This window comes from Myodes glareolus, chromosome 9, assembly GCF_982192425.1.
Source record: "Myodes glareolus chromosome 9, mMyoGla1.1, whole genome shotgun sequence".
NCBI classification, from domain to species: Eukaryota; Metazoa; Chordata; class Mammalia; order Rodentia; family Cricetidae; genus Myodes; species Myodes glareolus.
The window spans coordinates 106,114,003-106,134,381 of NC_142034.1; the positions used below are offsets into that span (position 1 = coordinate 106,114,003).

At 44.9% G+C, this 20,379-nt stretch overlaps 1 protein-coding gene across 8 annotated transcripts in view; it reads left to right on the plus strand.

The window, feature by feature from the left end:
* The window catches only part of Mrtfb (myocardin related transcription factor B), a 148,127-nt gene that overhangs the window by 117,279 nt on the left and 10,469 nt on the right, over positions 1 to 20,379 (plus strand). For all 8 annotated transcript variants that reach the window (XM_085694530.2, XM_085694529.2, XM_085694533.2 and 5 more), the window contains 5 exons: positions 4,814 to 4,951; positions 12,528 to 12,808; positions 16,085 to 16,166; positions 16,987 to 17,985; positions 19,611 to 19,754. In XM_085694530.2, coding sequence (XP_085550656.1) covers positions 4,814 to 4,951; positions 12,528 to 12,808; positions 16,085 to 16,166; positions 16,987 to 17,985; positions 19,611 to 19,754 — 1,644 coding nt within the window. The remainder of the gene's footprint in view (positions 1 to 4,813; positions 4,952 to 12,527; positions 12,809 to 16,084; positions 16,167 to 16,986; positions 17,986 to 19,610; positions 19,755 to 20,379) is intronic.

Consider the following 20,379-nt stretch of genomic DNA (forward strand, 5'->3'; position numbering starts at 1 on the left):
CCTGGGAAAAATGTCCTCATGTATATGACAAAGTGTTCAGTGGCAGAGACACCAAGATCATTTAGTGCAGGGAATACAGTGTTACTAAGGAAACCATCTGTACATATTTGAGAAAGTGAGACTGTGTTTATCCTACACAGAATGAACTCACAATGAGAAAGACCTACATGTGAACTATAACTGGGCGAGACTTAGGAGACAGCACAGGAGAAATCATCTTGACTCTACACTGTCTCTGTTTTCTTGAGTGCAAGACCCAGGCAACAAGAGATAATTAGTACTCATCAAAATTAAAAAGTTTTGTACAATGAATCTTATCAGCATAATGAAAAACCTACCCAAAGGAAGAGAGAAAGTATTTGAAGGATTGTCTCTGGTATACATAAAGGACATTCATAAATAAACAATACTTTTTGAAAATAGGTACAAAACTTGCTTATTTCTCCAAAGAATACATATTTGCTGGCTAGTTTCATGTCAGCCTGACAGAAACTACAGTCATGAGAGAAAGAACCTCAATTGAGAAAAAGTCTCCATAAGATTGGGCTGTAGTCAAACCTGTAGGGCATTTTCTTAATTAGTGACTTACCGGGGAGGGCCCAGCCCATTGTGGGTGGTGCCATCTCTGGGCTGGTGGTCCTGGGTTCTATAAGAAAGCAGACTGAGCAAGCCGTGATGAGCAGCCAGTAGGCAGCATCCTCCATGGCCTCTGCATCAGCTCCCTGTTTGAGGTTCTGTCCTGACTTTCTTCAGTGGTACGTAGCATTATAGACGTGTAAGCTAATTAAACCCTTTCCTCCCCAACTTGCTTTGATTATAATGTTTCATCCCAGCAAGTAGTAACCCTAATACAATACACAAGTGGCCAATAAGATATGATGATCTCTGGTATTTCAAAACCGTGTTATATAAACAATGGAAATAAATGCATCACAACGTACCAAGCATAAGAAATCGATAAACATAAATCAAAACCAGAAGCTGCTCTAACATGCTCAGAAAGCACCAGATTCTGGCAAGTATGTGGAGAAGCTGCAATTCTTGTACATTGTTACTGTAGTAACATATGTATTACATAGTCACTGTAGAAAATGGTGTCTTACAAACACAGTTTTACTGGGCCCCTACCATGGCTGAAGTGAGTAAAGGCGTTTGCCATCAAGTCCCTGTAATCTGCGTAGCGATTGGAAGCTGTCTCCCAAATGTTCCTCCGTCCTTCACCAGCATGCACACAGAGAAACTAAGTAAATAATGTTTAAGAAAGAACTTAACCAGTGACCCAGCAGTTCTGTTTCTGGATGAATGAGTTGAAAGCAGGAAGTGGGCTGTCATGGTGCACACCCAGCATCCAATACTTCTGGGTCCAACAATCTGACAGTAGGGTTGTTCTGGAGCCGAGGCTGTATAGTAAATCCCTGTCTTTAAATCAGTCAAACAAACAAAAGGTTGAAACAAAGAATTAGAACATATATATTTTCTATAACACACATACCATCATTCACCCTGTTCATGCAAACAGCATCTCATGGCTAACAGAAAAGCGGCCCTTGTGTGCACAGCATCTGAATGCAGAAACAAAAAGCTGCCCTTGGAAGGAAGGGGTTCTGCACCAGCTACAGTATGGATGAATCTCATGTTAAATGAGAGAACCAATCACAGAGGGACACACACCAGCACATGAGAATTTTACATGCCTGTACTCAACATCCAGAATATGTTTGGGTTTGTATTCAGCACATTCATTGTTATTTTATCTGTGTGGAAACTGAAATATTTATACAGTATTCAAAGAACAGCCACAGTTTGAACTTATTTGCATGTTGCCATCTTCAGCAAGAACTCTTCTGCATCCTGAATTAAAAGCATGCTTATTAGAGATTGAAAAACTACAGCATAAGAAAGTACGACCTTTCTAGAAGGCTGCTCTTGAGCCTTTGTGTGCAGACAGTAGTCTGCAGGGGAGGCAGCCAGAGCCTGCATCATCAACTTTTCCTATAGCAGCTTCTTGTAAAAGAAATGTTAGTTTTAAGGTTAAAAGCCTCTTTTTCTAACTTATTTTCCAAGTATCCAGTATTTAATTTTTTCTGACATTTTCCTTTGAATGATGATTGTATGTATACACATGTATGTGAAAGCCGGAGGTTGATGTCAAGTATTGTATATGTTGTATATGTTCATGTGAGTGTGTGCACATGTATGTGTCTAAGTGTATGTGTCTAGGGACTAATTTTAGGATTCTTCCTCAGTCCCTGTCCTTATGTTTTAAGACAGGATCTCTCCTGAGCCTGCAGCACTCATTTGGCAAGGCTGGTTAGCCAAGGAGCGCCAGGGGTCCTCCTGTCTCTGTCTCCCCAGCGCTGGGATTACAGGTGCTTTCTGTCACATTTTTCATCTTTTGCATGGATGCTAGGGTTCCAAACTTAGGTCCTCATGTTTTCTTTGATAGTGTTAGGATGAAAATGAGGATACTAGCAATTATGAGCCCTGCATCCTGTAGTGGGAACATTTGGATGGGAAGTCTGCAGCTTCTGTTTCTTCTTCTTTAGAGAAATAATTCTGCATTGTTGGCGTTAGCGATTCACAGAAGGAATGCAGGTCTTGGTGTCAGTTCAGATGCTCCCCTAGTATTCTTTCTAAGGTGATGACATATTAACTGTGGAGCAGAGAAGTGCCCTTTGTGACTTGGGTATTTTAAACCCTTTTAGAAGAACATGGTCATTTCAGAACCCTGGCACCTGGCTTCTTTTGGAGAGTTTGCCCAGTTGGAACCATTTGTTGAGGATATTTTGGTTTGGCACCTCAAGACACATAAGAAACCTGTCAGTACCTAGAGGACTCCAGATCTCTTCTTTCAGCTTGTTTATCTGCCCCTTAGGTACAGGGAACAGTTGCTGTATTTCAATAGTCTTAAGGTTTTTCTGGATAGCAGTCACGTTGAAGTAGACAGCATCTGTATTAGAGACTGGAGGAGGCACAGCCTAGGAGTGCAAGCAAAGAGATGTCCTCACAAGCAGCCCCAGCTGCTGCGTCTGTCCTTCTGGATAACTACTCACGACTGCCTGTGCTGGTCAGACAGCTCACCAGATAGAATGCTTTTGTAAGGAGATAATGTACAATTCAAAATTCAAGCACTTTATTCTACTTCATATACCAGTTATACAAGCGTAAAAGATTATACTCCCTGTGAGACCACCCAGAAGGAAGTATCTCCATCCCTACAGTGTGCCAGGGAGAGGACCACTGATGGCATAAGGCCATGTCCCATAAGGAAGAGCCACTTTTTACTTGATGCGTGAAAGTTGGCTGGCCACAAGTTTCTCAGAGAGCCAGACATCTCCAGAGTCTGAAACACAGACTGTGTCCTCAGCCTTCATTTCTGGATGAAATAAAGCTGATCCCAGCCGTCTTTAAAATCTCTTACTTGTCTTAGTTTAATACTCGGGTACTGACATGAGTAGCAGGCGCCTGTCTCAGAGGGACCTGGACTTGTACAATCGCACACTCACTCACAGTCACAGCTGAGTTTGAGAATGTGACTTTGCTGGAGGAAGCCACAAGAACACCATCAATTAAACAGATGTTTATTGAGTATACACACCAGGCTTCATATTTCTTTTTACTAATAACACTCCAGGTTTTTAGGTTGTTTATCTTAGGAAGAGAAATGCAGTTTGTTACTTTAAAAACTTCCACAGGAGGACTGAAGGGGGTGGGATGTCTTTTCTGAAGAAAAACCATTTTCCCTGAAAAAAAAAAAAAAGCAAAAAACAAAACAAAAAGCTGATAATAAGGAAGCAGAAGTGAGAACATAGCATTCCCTCAGGTGACGGACATGCCACATACTTAGAATGGATTACTGGCGAGAAGTAATAAGATCTTGTAGCTGCTTCTACCCCCACCCCAGCTCCATGCTGGTGCTCACTGGCTCTGGAAAGGGCAAAGGCCCTGTAAGAGAAGCTCCTTATGCAAGGGGACAGTTTCTGCCAACACACTCTTCTGCTTCTCTTTTAAAAGATACGGGCTGTGGTAAGTTAGCATTGGTTTGGAGACAGAAGTGTGAGGTATGCAGTACATTGAAGGCCCTTGGGGATGACATGGTCTTCCTCTAAGAAGCTGCCAACAGCAGAAGGGGGTGGGTATGGTACAGGCCCATGCTCTGAAAGGCCAAACCCTACATGTGAATGAGCCAGGATTAGCACAACGTACCAAGAAATGTGTAAGTTGGGTTTTTTTTTGTTGTTATTGTTGTTGTTTTGTTTTATTTTTGCCAAAAATAAGAATAGTTCTGAGTCCACTTGTTAGAGGAGTGGGGGACAACACTGCAGCCATACCAGTCCACCCTTGCTTAGTTCCCGCTGCCCTGCTCTAGAGATGAGGCTGATAACCTGCTGCATGGAGACTAAGCCTGTAATTCCCTCTGGATCTCAGGCACAATACTATATTTTTCTTTGTTTTATTTTTAGACTTATTTTTTATATTTTTAAGTTTTTTATACATTTTTAATGAAAATAGAATTGCATCACTAGCCCCTCCCTTTGCTCCCTCCAAACCCCTCCCATGACTCTCCCCCACTCTCAAATTGATAGACTCTTTTTCTTTATCCTTACTGCATATATGTATATGCATATGTATGTGTGTGGAAATATAGAAATACAACCTCTGAGTCTTTTGCATGAATGTGGTTGGGGCTGACCACTTTGTATTGGATAACCAGTAAGGATGCTGTTTGTACAATGAGGTCATTCCCTGGCAGTTCCAGTCCTCCTCCAGTCACTGATCTCATGGCCATGTCTCTCTCTGCCTTTCCCACCAGTTTACCTCAGTGTCCCCAGCAGTTCCTGAATTCTTGAAAACCCCTCTAACTGCGGACCAGCCTCCCACGAGGTCTACAGCTCCCATTCTCCCCACGAACACTGTGTCCTCAGCGAAGCCTGGCCCAGCACTGGTGAAGGTAGGTACCCAGAGCACAGCACTGCAGGGCTCCACTCCACTGTGGCTGTGCTCACAGACAAGCATGTCTTGAGTTCCCACAACCATGAAAATGAAAGTGTAATGCTTGCTGGGCTGGGTCAGCACATGGCCTGTTTGAAGTAAGCACTAGCTCTGCAGCACACAGGAGCATCTTCACGGCAGCCAGCTTTGGACTGGATGCACAAAGGAAGCTCTGTGGCGTGCAGAGGAGAGTGTGTGCAGGTCAGAGACTCTAGAGAGGCCTTGTATTTGAGTCCTTCCAGCCAAGCAGCTTGGCATGATCTCAACTATGCCTCTGGCTCCTGGCACTGTTTCAAATGTGCTTGGTTGAAATTATTTGGTTAGAATAAATCCCAAGGAAGAAGAAAAAACTTAAATATGCAGTATATTTTTAAAGTTCTTAAAATCCTATTTATAAATTCTAAATAAAATGATGGGAAAAAGCAATAAGAAATAGTCTAACCATCTCATTTGTGACTTTTCCTAAAACTGGAAGAGTTCGTGTCTCAAACCTTCTGAACTAAATAGGGCATTTATGTTAGTTAACCTCTTATCACCTTACAGAGGAGATTGACCCTCAAATAAGTTAAGAAGTGGCGTGGTTACTTATAAATATTTTTTAAATCCCCAGTTTGGGGATTCCTTCACTGATGCAATAAGCTAAATCAAGCCAAATTAATAAGACAGATTTAATAAACAGAGAAAAGCAACTCTCCGGGTAACTTTCAGAAAGGCCGGAGAGAACTCACGTGGCAGGTCTAGGACCAGGTCTTAGACACCTGAGGGCGTGGTTTTGAGCAGCTCCAGGGAAGGAACTGGCCCTTGGTGGGCTTTCTGAGGGGTGGAGTCTGGGACTGGAAGAGTGGGGCCAGGTACCCAGTCAAACATCCGGGCAGGGTTTGGAATGAGGGAGTGAGACCGAGGCAGAGATTACCAACATCCTAACCCTTTTGGATATATATGGATGCCAGTTCAAGTCTGGCTACTTCCTGTTGACGTTGACAAGGGACAATGGGGGGAGGATGGAGTTGATGGGCTCATGCTCAGCGGGAGGTGTGGGTGAAGAAGCATTTGGTTAGCTGCCATCCTGGAGACCTCAGGCATCTGTTCCTTGAGGAGGCAGAAAAGGCAGGTTGCTAGAAGAAAAACTAAATTATCACTGGCTTCATGAACAGGGCTAGCCATGGGAAGACTGATGGCTGCCAGAAGGGTTGCAGTGGAGATGTGTCCTGGTAGCACAAAAGAGACCAGGATGAGGGAGCAGACACGGGAGCAGGTGAGCCCTGCACTGGACATCTCAGAGAACCAGGTCCCAGTTGCTGGAAAGGTGCCCACTTGAGTCTGGAGAGGTGATACCAGCACTGATGTCTCAGGAGCTGGGGGGAGGGGTGGCATGCCAAATCAAGGAGTGATATGTTCTAGGAATACCTGAGCCATCATATCTGCTGTTCCCCTGGAGGTGGGGAACACCTCTATCCATCCTGTAATGGTGTCAACAGAATTAGGAGATAACGAAACTTTTTATGAGTAGGCGTGTGGGTGAAGTCAACCTGCCAATCCACACCCCGCTGGCGTCCTCAGAACTGGTGCAGGGACTGTCCTATCTGGAGGGCCCCCTGTGGGTTGGAGTTGGCATGTGTCAGGCAGGAGTGAACCTTGTCTTGACAAAGCAGGGAAATCAATTCCCCAGGAACCTGCAGGTATCTGTAAAATAACTGGAACAGAGTTATCTTAGCAAAAGGCTAGGGCTTTAGATTAAAAGATATGAACATTTTTCCTAGGGCCTGGTTTTAGCCCAGTGAAACACACCTTCAAGTCTATACTTTTAGAAGACAACCAGAGGAAATTTACTGAACAGAAGAGGTTGAGTGAGTGAAGGAGGAGAAGGGGCAGCTGAGGAGCAAGGGAAGAAAGAGGTGAACACACCTGCAGGCTTCCATACCGTCTTTAATGCTAGCTGGTGTTGCATAAGGAGCAGCGGGCTGTGTTCCCGCCTGGATCCCGGCTAGCTTACCCCCGAAATAATTACATGGAAACTGTATTCTTTCAAACACTGCCTGGCCCGTTATCTCCAGCCTCTTATTGGCTAACTCTCACATCTTAATTAACCCATTTCTAATAATCTGTGTAGCACCACGAGGTCGTGGCTTACCAGGAAGATTCTAACCCATGTCCATCTCGGAGAGAAAAGTCATGGTGTCTGCCTCATTGCCTTATTCCCAGCATTCTGTTCTGTCTATTCCGCCTACCTATGTTCTGACCTATCAGGCCAAGCAGTTTTCTTTATTAATTAACCAATGAAAGCAACCGATAGATAGAAGACCCTCCTACATCAAACTGGTCTCTAAAACCTGTGACCAGTAAAATCCACAGAAATTTAATGGCTCCTGAAAACTGTTTGTAGTCAGTGCTCTATTAGCTCATCAGAACTACCGTTATCAATACCAAGACTCTGAGCCTCCAAAGTTACATCTGAAACCTGTTTGTCTGATACCGTGAAGCCTGTGAACAAGGTACACCTATCTGTACTTTTAACAGGAAACTTAACTAATGAGCTACCAAAGTGGTTGTAGCCTTGGGGGTCAGGGGAAAGCTGTTAAACTGGTAAATCTATTCATACCCTAGTCACCAAACATCATTGGATCTAAAAAGGATAAATTTAAGCAGAAGTGAGACAGCTTTCCAGCTACCCCAAGCCCCTCCATGGCTGTCAAGGCAGTATCAGTATTCAGCTGCCAAGACCTGACAGACTTTTCTATGAAGTAGGAATTTGGGGAGACTGGCCTACCTTGTCTTGGCAAAGCAGGACAATCAATTCCCCACTGTTCTGCCCATCCACAGTCTAGACAGGGTCTTAGCAGCAATGAAGGTGCAAGGCAGTTTGTTGCTCAATGACTGCCATTACCGTACTTAAAGCAAGGCGCAGGTGGAGGTTTTTCTGTGGCCATCCAGCTTCCTTGGAGGAGGTAAAGGATGCTGCCAGGAGCTGGTGTGTCTCTAGCATGAGAAACTTGTTGTTGTTGTTGTTGTTGTTGTTGTTGTTGTTGTTGTTGTTATTATTAAAATGCTGTATTCTCAGATCTCTGAAGCATTTGAGAATCAGAAACAAAATCTGGCTGCCAGAAAAATACATGGATGTATGGAGGTAAACCAGCAGTGTTTTAAATCCTATCTTCTCATAAACCTTGTTTTTAGGACAGGAATTATCATACAGAAATGTATCCTAACCTAAAATAACTTGAAGACCTAATGTCTCCTGGTGAACCCATTCCATGCGGTAAGATGGCAGAGAAGTCATATGACCTCCCTAATCTCTGTCCTTAGTCAAAATGGTGACTGCCCACATGTTATTTTCCAGAGCAGTTCCAATTTGGAGTGACCAGTTTTGTTTTGTTTTATTTTGGGGAGGGTTGTGATGTCCCAACCAACAGGACACGAATGGGGCGTCCCTGATAAGTCTGGAGGAGGAAGAGGAATGGAGGGGACAAGATGGCAGCAGGTCTGGCGTTCTGATCAAGCTGCCAACTTTATCACTCCTCAGGAGCTGTGACATAGCAAACAGGCAAAGGGTGGGGAGGGTGCTGGGTCTGGAGACTTCTCTGGCTGAAAGAAAGAGATAATAACTAACAGGAAATGCTAATTGCTTCTAAAGCCTGTGGCCGGCAGGTCTCACTAGGTTAATTTCCCAGGCCCGGAACTTGCCCTGCAAAGGTGAATATCTTAACTTGTGAACTTAAGATGGCTATAAACAAAATACAGGTCTCAAAATACAGGTCTTTGCTTCCAGCATTGTGGGGGTTTTTGTTTATTTGTTTATTTTTTGTCTTTTTGAGACAGGGTTTCTCTGTAGTTTTTGGAGCTTGTCCTGGAACTAGCTCTTGTAGACCAGACTGGCCTCAGACTCACAGAGATCCACCTGCCTCTGCCTCCCAAGTGCTGGGATTAAAGGCGTGCGCAACCACCACCCGGCTGGAGTTACAAATTTTAAGTTAACTTTTGTTACAGATTTTTTTTTAAATCATACATATTTTTCTAAGTTGTTTTCTTTATAAGGTAGAACAGCATAAAATAACTTTCTCTGTCATCACATCAGATTTAGCAAAGCCCAGAGGCAAATTTTAAGCCCAGGCAGCTAGTTGTAATAACAGCTGAGCTGTATAGCTAAGGCACAGAACACACAAACCCTGACATCCAGGACCAGTTAAAAACAAGCGTGTGGCCACACCATTCACACATTTCCATCTGTACATACAAAATAAATGGTACTCTTGAGCAAAAAGACAAGACTTCCTTGGGAACCAACCTAAAAATCCTAAAGTAAGAGTTTATAGTATAAAGCGGCACAGGATGCTTCTTGGCCATAAGGCGACAGCCATCAAGTAAGAGCAGAGAAGGAGACACTGCAGAGAAAATGGAAGAATGAGAGTAGCAGCGCAGGCCTGCCCAAGAGCGAAGAAAGCCCAGGTGAGCAAGCTGGGACAGCAGTGAGGATTTGGAAAGAGATTGTTAGGAGAGAGGAAGGTGTGCAAACAAACCGAACAGGGAAATGGGAGGGGCAGGAGCACAGCGCTTGTAAACCTGGATGAGGCGCATGGTGTGAGACAGCCCCGGTTCAGACGGATGTCATTGGAAACATAGCAAGTGTGTCTCGGATTGAACTTGGACCCAGAAGTATCTATTCACAAGCCTTTATCTGGAGACCAGAAGCAATGGCTAAATGTCCCTCAAGATAGTCTGGGACCAAACGGTAGGGGGTTGGGGTATCCCTGTGCTGAATATCTCCCAAACAGAGGAACTCCAAGGGACAGGGACTGTCCCTACTAAATGGGCCAGAGTTGCTTGGCAGGCAATCCAGAGGCCAGAAGAGGTCCCAGACCTCTTATAGGCATTTTGGTTTGGGAGTGGGTGGCTTACCAAGCAGTCGGTCAAAGTGAGATAGGAGGGAGAGCAACTTTCCCACATGTTCTCAGTAAAGACTCAACTCTACCTGGGTTCAAGATTTAACTTTTTGAAAATCCCTAGTTTGGAGGTTCCCCTGCTGATGTAATAAGTCAAATCAAACTAAATTAATAAGACCAGATTTGATAAACAGAGCAGAGCAACTCCCTGGTGACTCTCAGAAAGGCAGGAGAGAAGTCACGTGGCAGGGTCTAGACACTAGGTTTAAAATACCCTGTAGGTGTGGTCTTGAGCAGCTCCATTGCAACAGCTGGTCCTTGGTGGGCTTTCTGAGGGATGGGGTCTAGAATTGGAGGAGTTGGGCCCGGGTTCCTAGCCAAACATCTGGGCAGGGTTTGGAATGGGGGAGTGAGAACAGAGCAGAGATTGCCAGCAGTCCTCCAGCCTTTTTCTGCTCTGAAGGTGGCACCAGCACTCAGCTATAAGGCAAAGGCGCTGTTCAGATGAGCGTAGTCTTCTCTCAACCAAGGCTGTCTGAGGCAGTGGAACTCTTGACTTCAGAACATCTTTCCCCAGCATAGCACCAGAAGCAGGAATGTCAACAAAGTCTCCTCCTCCACATCCATCCCACCAGTATCTACCCCACATCACTCAATGGCCCATAAGGCCAGGATACCAGCCTGCCGTGTCGTCTCTCTCCTCGGCTTCCTAATATCTTCTTTTAGGGATGGTTTTTGACTCTGGGGAAGAAGTACCAGTGACAAATATACAGTCCCAGGAAAGGAAGAGGGAGGGATGCACCAAAGGCTCCTGTGGAAGAGGCACAAGGCTCCAGCAACCTTCACATTGTACAGATTCTTCCTTGTACATGTTGAAACTAGCTAACCAATTGATTATTAACTGGACTGTTGTTTCAATGGTGTGTAATAGCTCAGCAGGCTGAAAGGCAAGTTACAGCCTTGCTAGTTTTCCTGGGGTACAAGCTTCCACCACAGCCACCAGCTTCAAGTGTAGAATTGGGAAAAGATGCACATTGAGCTCTTGTGAGTCAGTCAGAGCAGCCTGTTCCCATGTGTTGTATGTATCATTGGTATAAAAGTCTGCTGTGGAACCATTCTTTGATGAAAGAAGAGTCCGTGCAGTCTTTAGCACCGGCAGAGGATGGTACCTTTTCCGTGAGCGTCCACGGGACCCTCCCTGTTGTGCTTTACACTGACAGGCATTCACATAGGAAGGATGTGCCTGAGAGCGTTAGCAACCTCGTTGTCTGCTCTCCATTCTTTGGTGTGGGGACAACTTGTCATTTTCTTATTCTTTGGTCATGAGGAAAAAGTTATATATGTAGTTTATTCACAAGATCTGTTCAGTTATTTGTCACTAAAACCTAGGAATGATGTCTTGTTTTCTCTAGGTTTTTTATTACTATTCTTTATTTTTAGACATATTTCATTTTTGTTTGTATGAGTATTTTGCCTGCATGTGTGTATGTGCATCATGTGAGTGCCTTGTGCCGAAAGAGCTCGAAAGATGCCCTGGAAATTGGAGTTCCTGATGGTTGTAAGTCAACACGTGGGTGCTGGAAATTAAACCCAGGTCCTCGGCAACAACAGCCAGTGTTCTGAAGAGCTGGGTCATCTCTCCAATCCACTCTTTTGTTTCATTTTGCTTTTTTGTTTTGTTATGGATTTTATTCTTTTTTTGAAAATAGATCTTTTTGTACAATATATTCTGATCACAGTTTCCCCTTCCCCAGCTCCTCCCAAGGGTTTCCTCATCTTCCCTCCTGTCGGGGTCTACACTAATTCTGTCTCTTGTTACAAAACAAATAGCATCTAAAGATAATAATAAAATAAGATAAACAACCTGAAATAGAATAAAACAAACAAGCTTTGTTCTCCCCTGAGAAGGTAAAGTTGTAGCATAAATACCAAAATGCAGAAAATGATCTGCTTATTTTGAAACCGAAAAGAACAACTGAAGAAAAAGTTGCCTGTCATTCATAAGATAGGAGAGACGTATGGTCTCACCCCATCTTAAAAATGAAAATTAAACATTTTCAGGTCTTTTTGAAATTTATATTAGCTGACATTTTGAATTCTATTACTTTCCTTAATGCTGCTTTACATAATGTATCTTATTCTCATTAGAAGGAAGCATTTATTTATTTTTACATAACCATACTCATACTGTTGTCTTCTCACTAGGAGATACTGTGTGTAAGTACTCAGTGTCTCTATGCAGGAAGCCCAGAGTAGATGTTGGTAGCATTTGCATAGGCAGTGACAGACTAAGCATCTTGGCCGTGCCAAGGGAGTAATGTAGAATGAGAATTTTTAAATCAAATTAAGTCTGCAAGCGTCTTCATGGTTCTTTGATTTGACTCAGGGACTTATATAGCCTAGGCTAGCCTCGGACTCCATAGGCAAGACTGACCTTGAACTCCTGATCCTCCTGTTCTTACCTCCTGAGTGCTGGGATTACAGGCCCAGGTCAGTGGCTCTCATGTATTCCTCCCCAAAGCCACTGAAGACCATCTAAGGCACATGGCCCTTTTTAAATTCTAAGTCTCTGAGGCACATTATAGAAACACTTTCATGAACTTACATCTTTTAAAAAGTTTTCCTTTTTATTTTTTTATTTCCTAAAAAAAAAAATAGCAAAGCCATCCTAAGAATCCAAATGACAAACACCGTAACAAAAAATGCAAAGATCCAAAACCCCGAGTGAAGAAGTTGAAGTACCACCAGTACATTCCACCAAACCAGAAGGGGGAGAAGAGTGAGCCACAGATGGACTCCAACTATGCCCGCCTGCTGCAGCAGCAGCAGCTCTTCTTGCAGCTGCAGATCCTGAGCCAGCAGCAGCAGCAGCAACAGCAGCAGCAGCAGCAACAGCAGCAGCACTACAACTACCAGACCATCCTGCCTGCACCCGTCAAGTAAGCCTGTGCTCAGGATTTGTGCTCCCAAAGTGAATGTGGTCTACCTTCTAGTCCAACATTTGTCCTCCAGTAGGCTCTGAGCTTTTCATGGCTATTCAGGAAAGATACACCCATTGTCAGTGTCAAATGAGAAAACATCAGGATGCACACCCACAGACGGTAAAGAGGCATGGGTATAAAGGCAGGAGTGGTCAGGGAAATTTTTATGGAAATTTCCGCATGGAGGGCTCTAGAAGGCTCTTCCAAACAGAGAGAGAGAGACAAGCTCTGGTAGAGGAAGGGCATGCAATAGTGGTGAGCAAAGCTGCCTGATGGGGACCGTGTGTGATTCCTGAGAAAGGTGAAAGGAAGGAAGTAGAATCCGTGCTGCAGGAGACTGTTCCTCTTGGCAGCTAGTGCCATATCTTAAGACAGTGGTGACCTGATAGGACCAAGTCATTAAAAGCAACAGCTGAATACTGATAATAAAGGAGACTCTGGAACTGCTCAGGGTCAAAAGGGCAGTGATGAGAGAGACAGCAGGTGACTCACAGAGAAGGTTTTACAGCCCAGTAGTAACAGAGAAGGTGACATTTCCATAGCTTGAAGCCCAGAGTTTGGGCCCAGAGGTGGCAACTTTGTACCCTCAACTCATTAATTTTATAACATTTTAGATATCAATCCCGATTTGGTTTTTCTGAAACTCAGCAAAAATCTCATTTCTCACTTCCCCCTAACCCAGCTCTGGAGAGCTGGGAAGGGCAGAGGAGCTTGTCATTGGGAAGATGTTGAGAGCAAACTATTTGGTATCACAGGGGATGATTTTCAGTTTTCTCCTCTTACGATAAAGATTAGACCATCTTGGGAAAGACATGCCTAAACCAGTATGGAGGTGGGGAAGTAATTTTGTAACATGTTATTTTTTAAGAACAAGCAAGCCCAAGTAAACTATTATGGTAGAATGAATCCAGGGAAGGCAACAGCTGGGTCATGACCCAAGCAACTGTCACCACTTTTTAGTTTTGTCTAAGACCTGAGCAGACACCCTGCACCACCACCTGCTCAGGCACCGTAATGACTGCAGTGGTGACTGTGGCTCCTGGCTGTTGACACCACCGTCAGCCCCGCTGCGGTTTACCAGGATTGGTCTTTTGACTCCATTCCAGTAAGGACACTGAGACTGAAAATTCCACACAGTGGCTTTTCCTGTGATGTCTGCCTGTGAATTATCCTTTTAAAAGAAACAGCCATGTACATAAAACTTTGTACAGTTTGTAAGGTTTATTATTTTTGTGTATGAGTGTTTTGCTTTCATGTATATATGTGTACCATGTGTGTGCCTAGTGCTGGAGGAGGTCAGAGGGAGCACCAGATCCCTTGGGACTGGAGTGGCAAGGCAGTTGTGAACTGCCATGTGGTTGCTTGAAATGGAACCCGGTCCTCTACAAGAGCAACCAGTGTTCTTAGTGCTGAGCCCACTCCGCAGCTCTGAATACAAATTGAACCAGCTTACCCCTTTAATTGGGAAGAGGACATCTAGGGCGGTTTCCCTCTCTTCCACAAGCTTCCCCAGCTAAACCACCATTTAACCATTTAACCACAGGAAGACTGAACTCAAGTTATGGCCAGGTCCCAGATCTGAAAAATGAGGATTTTGTTTTCCACACACTGCTAATCTTTACCAGAGATCTACCCCAGAACAAAACAGAACTGGAGCCAGGTCTGGTCAGGTGCTGCCATAATCCTAGCATGAGGTGGGGGGTAGAGCTGGAGGTTGTAAGTTCAAGTCTAGCTCAGGCCACATAGCAAGATTCCATCTCAAAAAACAAAAAGACAAAAACCCTGACGCTCTGCAATGGGGTTCTCCCCACCCCTGAGCCTCCTTGTTATTTACAGAGTAAGCCTGGGCTTCAGATAAGCCGCGTGTGACCTCGCAGCAGTTGAAGTTATGGAAGTTGTCAGAAGCCTAGAACCTCAGGTCTCTCACCTGTGATTTAGGTGAAAAGAAAATTCAGCTTTTAAAATAATAGAAGTTAAACAGTGACTCCTAAACACAGATCTGGAATCTCAGCCATAAAGGTAGCAGAAAGGATGACATTGGTGTTTACGTGCACACACGGGCACAGGTCAGAAGTCACTGTCAATCACTCTTCACCCTGATTTCTGAGGTAGTGTCTCATCAAACCCAGAGCTCACTGAGTTGGCCTATTAGCTTGGCTAACAAGCTTCAGGGACCTTTATACCTCCCCAGTGCAGCGATTAGACAGATACCTCTGTGCCTAGGTTTCCATGTAGGTGCTGGGACTCTGAACACAGGCCCTCAAGCTCGTGTGGTTCTTTACTAGCCAAGCCTTCTCTCTAGACCCATTAGTAATACTTCACCAAATAGGAAATAGAAAGTGGTTTGGGGTGGGCCATCAGGAAATAAAGCACAGTATAGCTGTTCTGGGGTTTTGGTGGTGGTGGTGGTGGTAGTGGGTTTTGTTTTTTTTTTTTTGATTTGGGGGTTTTGTTGGGTTTTTTTTTGTTTTTTGTTTTTGTTCTTTGTTTTTTTGTTTTGACAGGGGTCAGGTGTTTGGTTTGGTTTGGTTTTCAAAAAAAGGGTTTCTGTGTGTGACAGCCCTGGCTGTCCTGGAACTCACTTTGTAGGTCAGGCTGGCCTTGAACTCACAGAGATCTGCCTGCTTCTGCCTCCTGAATGCCAGAATTAAAGGAGTGTGCCCGACTTCACAGTATAGCTGTTCATGGAGAGGTTGATTCAGAAAAATGTCCCAGAATGCTCCTTGTGGGGCCAATATTGAATAACAATAAAACCAAAAGCACCAGTTGAGTTCTTACAACTCTGAGGTGAGACTTTAAATTCTGTTTGAAAAAAGACATATATAAAACACTCAACATTTTTGCCTAGACCTCAAAAAACTTCATTTTCAAGACTAGGCATTTAACTGCAACCCACAGCAGGCAAGCTGTTGGAAGGCACGGGTGTAGATGTGCTAACTGGTAATGTCAGCATGCGGCCCTTACGCTTTCCTTCCAAGGGCTCCTTAGCCAACCCTAGTCCTTTCCCTTTTCTGTACTAAGCTTAGAGCCACCTTCTACATTTTCTCCACACTAACAGACAGTGGTACCTCTAGGAATTTGACTGGGGTAGAATGCATTTGATATTTCCATGATCCTGAGTCTTCTTCCCATATGTATCCGCAATGAATTCTCCTTGTAGGCTGCTAGATTGTTAATAGAGCAGCACCTGGAAGCAGCTTGTTGTGAACACTATCATTTCGCTTTCTTTTGAAGAAATGACAAGAACAGCAGTAGTAGCACGACTGTACCTGCAAGGAGGCCAGGACCTCTGCCTTCCAGCTTGGATGACTTAAAGGTAACAACTCTACCTCAAGCTTATTCACCCCTGAGTGAAAGACCAGTTTTGCCTGTCATATGCGTAGTTTTCCAGAGATGGACAAGAGTAGGAGTGTATTCTTTTTATTTCTATTGAGTTTTATCTTTCAAGTAACTGATAATTCTCATTTACTGCCACATGCCTTATCTGAGCACCGTGAAAACAGACCACTTCTGTGTAGCAATTCCTACAGTATTGACTGTTTTCAGACTTCTGTGCCTCCTCTGTAGACTTAAGTTTGTTATGGTGAGTACAGATGGAGAAATTCTAAGTTAATATGTCAGGTTCAGACGTCTCCTGGGAGTAGCAGCCCATCCATCCTTCTGGGGACAAGGGAGGGAGTTTTGCTGTTTATGCACAGGAGACTGTTGAGACCAAACATCTGATGTTGTCGAGGTCGGGGTTTTCTGTCCTGCCCGGTTCCCATAATCGTTAAGTCCCAAAGAAATCATACAGAGGTCTACTTTAGTTATAAACTGATTGGCCCATTAGCTCAGGCTTCTTATTAACTCTTATAACTTATATTAGCCCATTATTCTAGTATATGTCAGCCACATGGCTTCGTACCTTTTTTCAGTGAGGCAGTCACATCTTGCTTCTTCTGTGTCTGGGCCAGAGACTGCAGAGAAATGGGCTTCCTTCTTCCCAGAATTCTCCTGTTCTCATTGACCTACCTCTACTTCCTGTCTGGTTGTCCTGCCTATACTTCCTACCTGGCTACTGGCCAATCAGCGTTTATTTAAAATACAATTGACAGAATATAGACATTTGTCCCACACCAATCTGATTTTGCCTCCAGGTGTCAGAACTGAAGACAGAACTCAAACTGAGGGGTCTGCCAGTGTCAGGAACCAAACCCGACCTCATTGAACGCCTGAAACCCTACCAGGAAGTGAGCAGCAGTGGCCTTGCTGCTGGCAGTATTGTAACCGTGCCATCCACAGCTGTTGTCGCCAGTAACCCAGAGGTGACAGTGGCACTGCCAGTCACAACACTGCATAATGCCGTGACTAGCTCCGTGTCCACTTTCAAGGCAGACTTGCCGCCTGCTGGATCCAGCAACGTGGCCCATGTTGAAAGTGCCCATTCCCCTCTACCCATCTCACCATCGCCCTCTGAGCAGTCCAGTCTCAGTACCGAGGACACGAACATGACAGATACCTTCACCGAGATCATGAGCATGATGTCCCCTTCCCAGTTCCTGTGTGCCTCCCCCCTGAGGGTGGCAGGCCACGAGGACAGCCTGAGCCCTACAAGTAGCACCCTGTCAGCCCTAGAACTGGACGCTGCTGAGAAGGATCGCAAGCTTCAAGAGAAGGAGAAGCAGATTGAAGAGCTGAAGAGAAAACTGGAACAAGAACAGAAGCTTGTGGAGGTCCTCAAGATGCAGCTCGAGGTGGAAAAACGAGGGCAGCGACCACCAGACCCTCATCCCAGTGGCCCCTCACAGCCGCTTAGCACATCAGATCAGATACATGGCAGTGTCGGGTCCTCCTCCATCAAGGATGAGGCCTCGCTTCCTGACTGTTCCAGCCCCCAGCTTCCCATCTCCATGGGTAGCCAGACCCTTGTTGCCAAAAAGGCTGTGGTCATCAAACAGGAGGTCCCCATAGCTCAAGCAGAGCAGCAGAGTGTTGTCTCACAGTTCTACGTGAGTTCCCAAGGACAGCCACCTGCCCTTGTTACTCAGCCTCCAGCCTTACTGACCACACAGACCACTCAGCTGCTGTTGCCGGTGTCCATCCAGGGCTCAAATGTCACTTCAGTACAGCTTCCAGTAGGCAGCCTCCAGCTCCAGGTATGAAGTGTGTCTCAGTGTTGCTTTGCAGTGGGTGGGAGTGGTGCAGCCAGCTTGAACCGTTGAGCAGCTACTGCAGACTGTGGCTGTAGAAGGCATAGTGTGGGTGGGTAGGACGGGGCTAGCATGGCTAGCACTGTTTACATAATAAAAAGAAGCAGGGTGGCCTCCTGTTCTAGCCCTGTTCTCTTGGATGCACATGTCTGGCTGGAGAACTGCTCAGTAATTCAGAGCACATGCTATTCTCAAATAGGACCCAGGTTGAGTGCCTAGCACCCACATCAGGCAGGTCATAACTGTCTGTAACTCCAGTTCCAGGGTATCCTATGCCCTCTGATGTCCTTGGGCACATGCACACATGTGCACATAAACTCACAAAGGCACACAAACATACACATAAAAAGTAGATTTTATTTAAAAAAAAATTAATGACATTAGCATAGGCTGTGTGTTTTGAGTAGTTCACCCCCGTCCTGGTTCTGAGTCACAGCCCATTTTAGATAAAGAGCTGAGGACAGGTCTGGCTGCAGGGCCTGCTGGTGTCACCCAGATGTGGGCGTAAGGAAGACAAAGAGCCATTTGAGCCAGTGCTTCTTTACTTCACCTAATACCTGTGACAATAAGTTCACACCTGAGTTTAGGAGGCAGAGCACAGACACCTTTGGCAAGTGCAAAACAGTCTAACTCTCCTGCTTTGTCTGTAGAATACTTGAGTCAGAAGCCGATTCTCTAATGTATGTAATCTTGGGGGGAAATTGATCTAAACATTTTGTTAAAGTTGATACAAGAGCAGAGCCTGTTTTCTACTGGGCCTCTGTATGGCTATGTGCCCAGCATCTCTGGCTGTTCGCAGACTGTGCAAGCTTAAAGGAGGGTTGTGGGCAGTTGAGTATCACAGTGTTCCTTGGTGCTCTTAAATGGGCCACAGACCTGACTATTATGTGTAGAGCTGCCTTGTTTCTGTTTTCTCCCCATCTCCAGAGAAAGAGGAAAGAGAAAATGTTTCAGGACACAACATGTGTGCAGCACGGTATCACATGGCACCCAATTTATGATAGTTTTTTTTTTCTATTTCTATCAGTAAATAAACAAGTTTGAAAATAATTAACTGGGCAATGGTAGCTCACGCTTTTAATCCCAACACTCAGGAGGCAGAGGCAGATGGATCTCTGAGTTCAAAGCCAGCCTAGTCTACACAGCTAGTTCTAGGACAGCCTGGCTTCACAGAGAAACCCTGTCTGTGGGGAAAAAAACTGAGAAAATAATTGCCAAAGATGAGATGAACCAAAGTGTGTGACTAGTCATTTGTGTCATCTCATCTCAGCTGTGGCTCCCAGGCATCAGCTGCACTGCATCATAAGCTCCGTCCCAGATGTGCACTGCATCATAAGCTCCGTCGCAGATGTGCACTGCATTATAAACTCAGTCCCAGATGTGCACTGCATCATAAACTCCGTCCCAGATGTGCACTGCATTATAAACTCCATCCCAGATGTGCACTGCATCATAAGCTCCGTCGCAGATGTGCACTGCATCATAAACTCCGTCCCAGATGTGCACTGCATTATAAACTCCGTCCCAGATGTGCTTCTTGACACTAAGATTAGTCTTTGTTTTCTTTTTAGACACCAGCACAAGGAGAAGCCCAGGCTCAGCCTCAGATAGCCGCTGCCACACAGATTCCAGCAGCACCACTGGCCCCAGCGCTGCCTCAGAAGCAGGAGGCCTTCCCGCAGCATGTGCTGGGTCAGCCCCAACCAGTCAGAAAGGTACAGTGTTCTCAAGGACTGACCGCTGCTTCTCTTTTCTGTCACCTTTCCCCTGTCAGTGAGCATCATCCAAGAGCCTGTTCCTTGGGAGGCTGCAGTGATGCTCAGCCATGGAACAAACCCTAGGCCCAAAGCTACTCTGTCTGAGATTGGGGAAAATCTTTACCTAGTCCTTTTCCAAATAAGTTTCCAGAATATGTATTTATAAGTCTGCTAAACTAAATTAGTGAGTTTCAAGATACATTTCTTTTCTAATTAATTTCCTTGGGGAAAGATAGTTAAAGATACTTCAGGTATTTTTCAAGTAAGAATTTAATATGTGTGTATCTGGGAGTCTCTGTCCTGTCACGAAGGAAGAAGTGGAAGGATCACTTGTGGGGCACACACCAGTAACCCTATCACTGGGAAGACTGAGTCTACAGTGTGAGGCCAGCCTGCGCTACAATGCCAACCCTTCTCAGAAAACAAAGGAGAAAGGGATCTAACCTTGGGGCCTTAAAACAGATGTTTTTATCCTGGGTCTGAGTTCAGAGCTTCAGTCTTGAACAGATTATTAGGCATCCTGATCTGTATCCTGAACCGTGTGTGCCGAGACAGATTGTAGGTGAAACTGAGGGCCCACGTT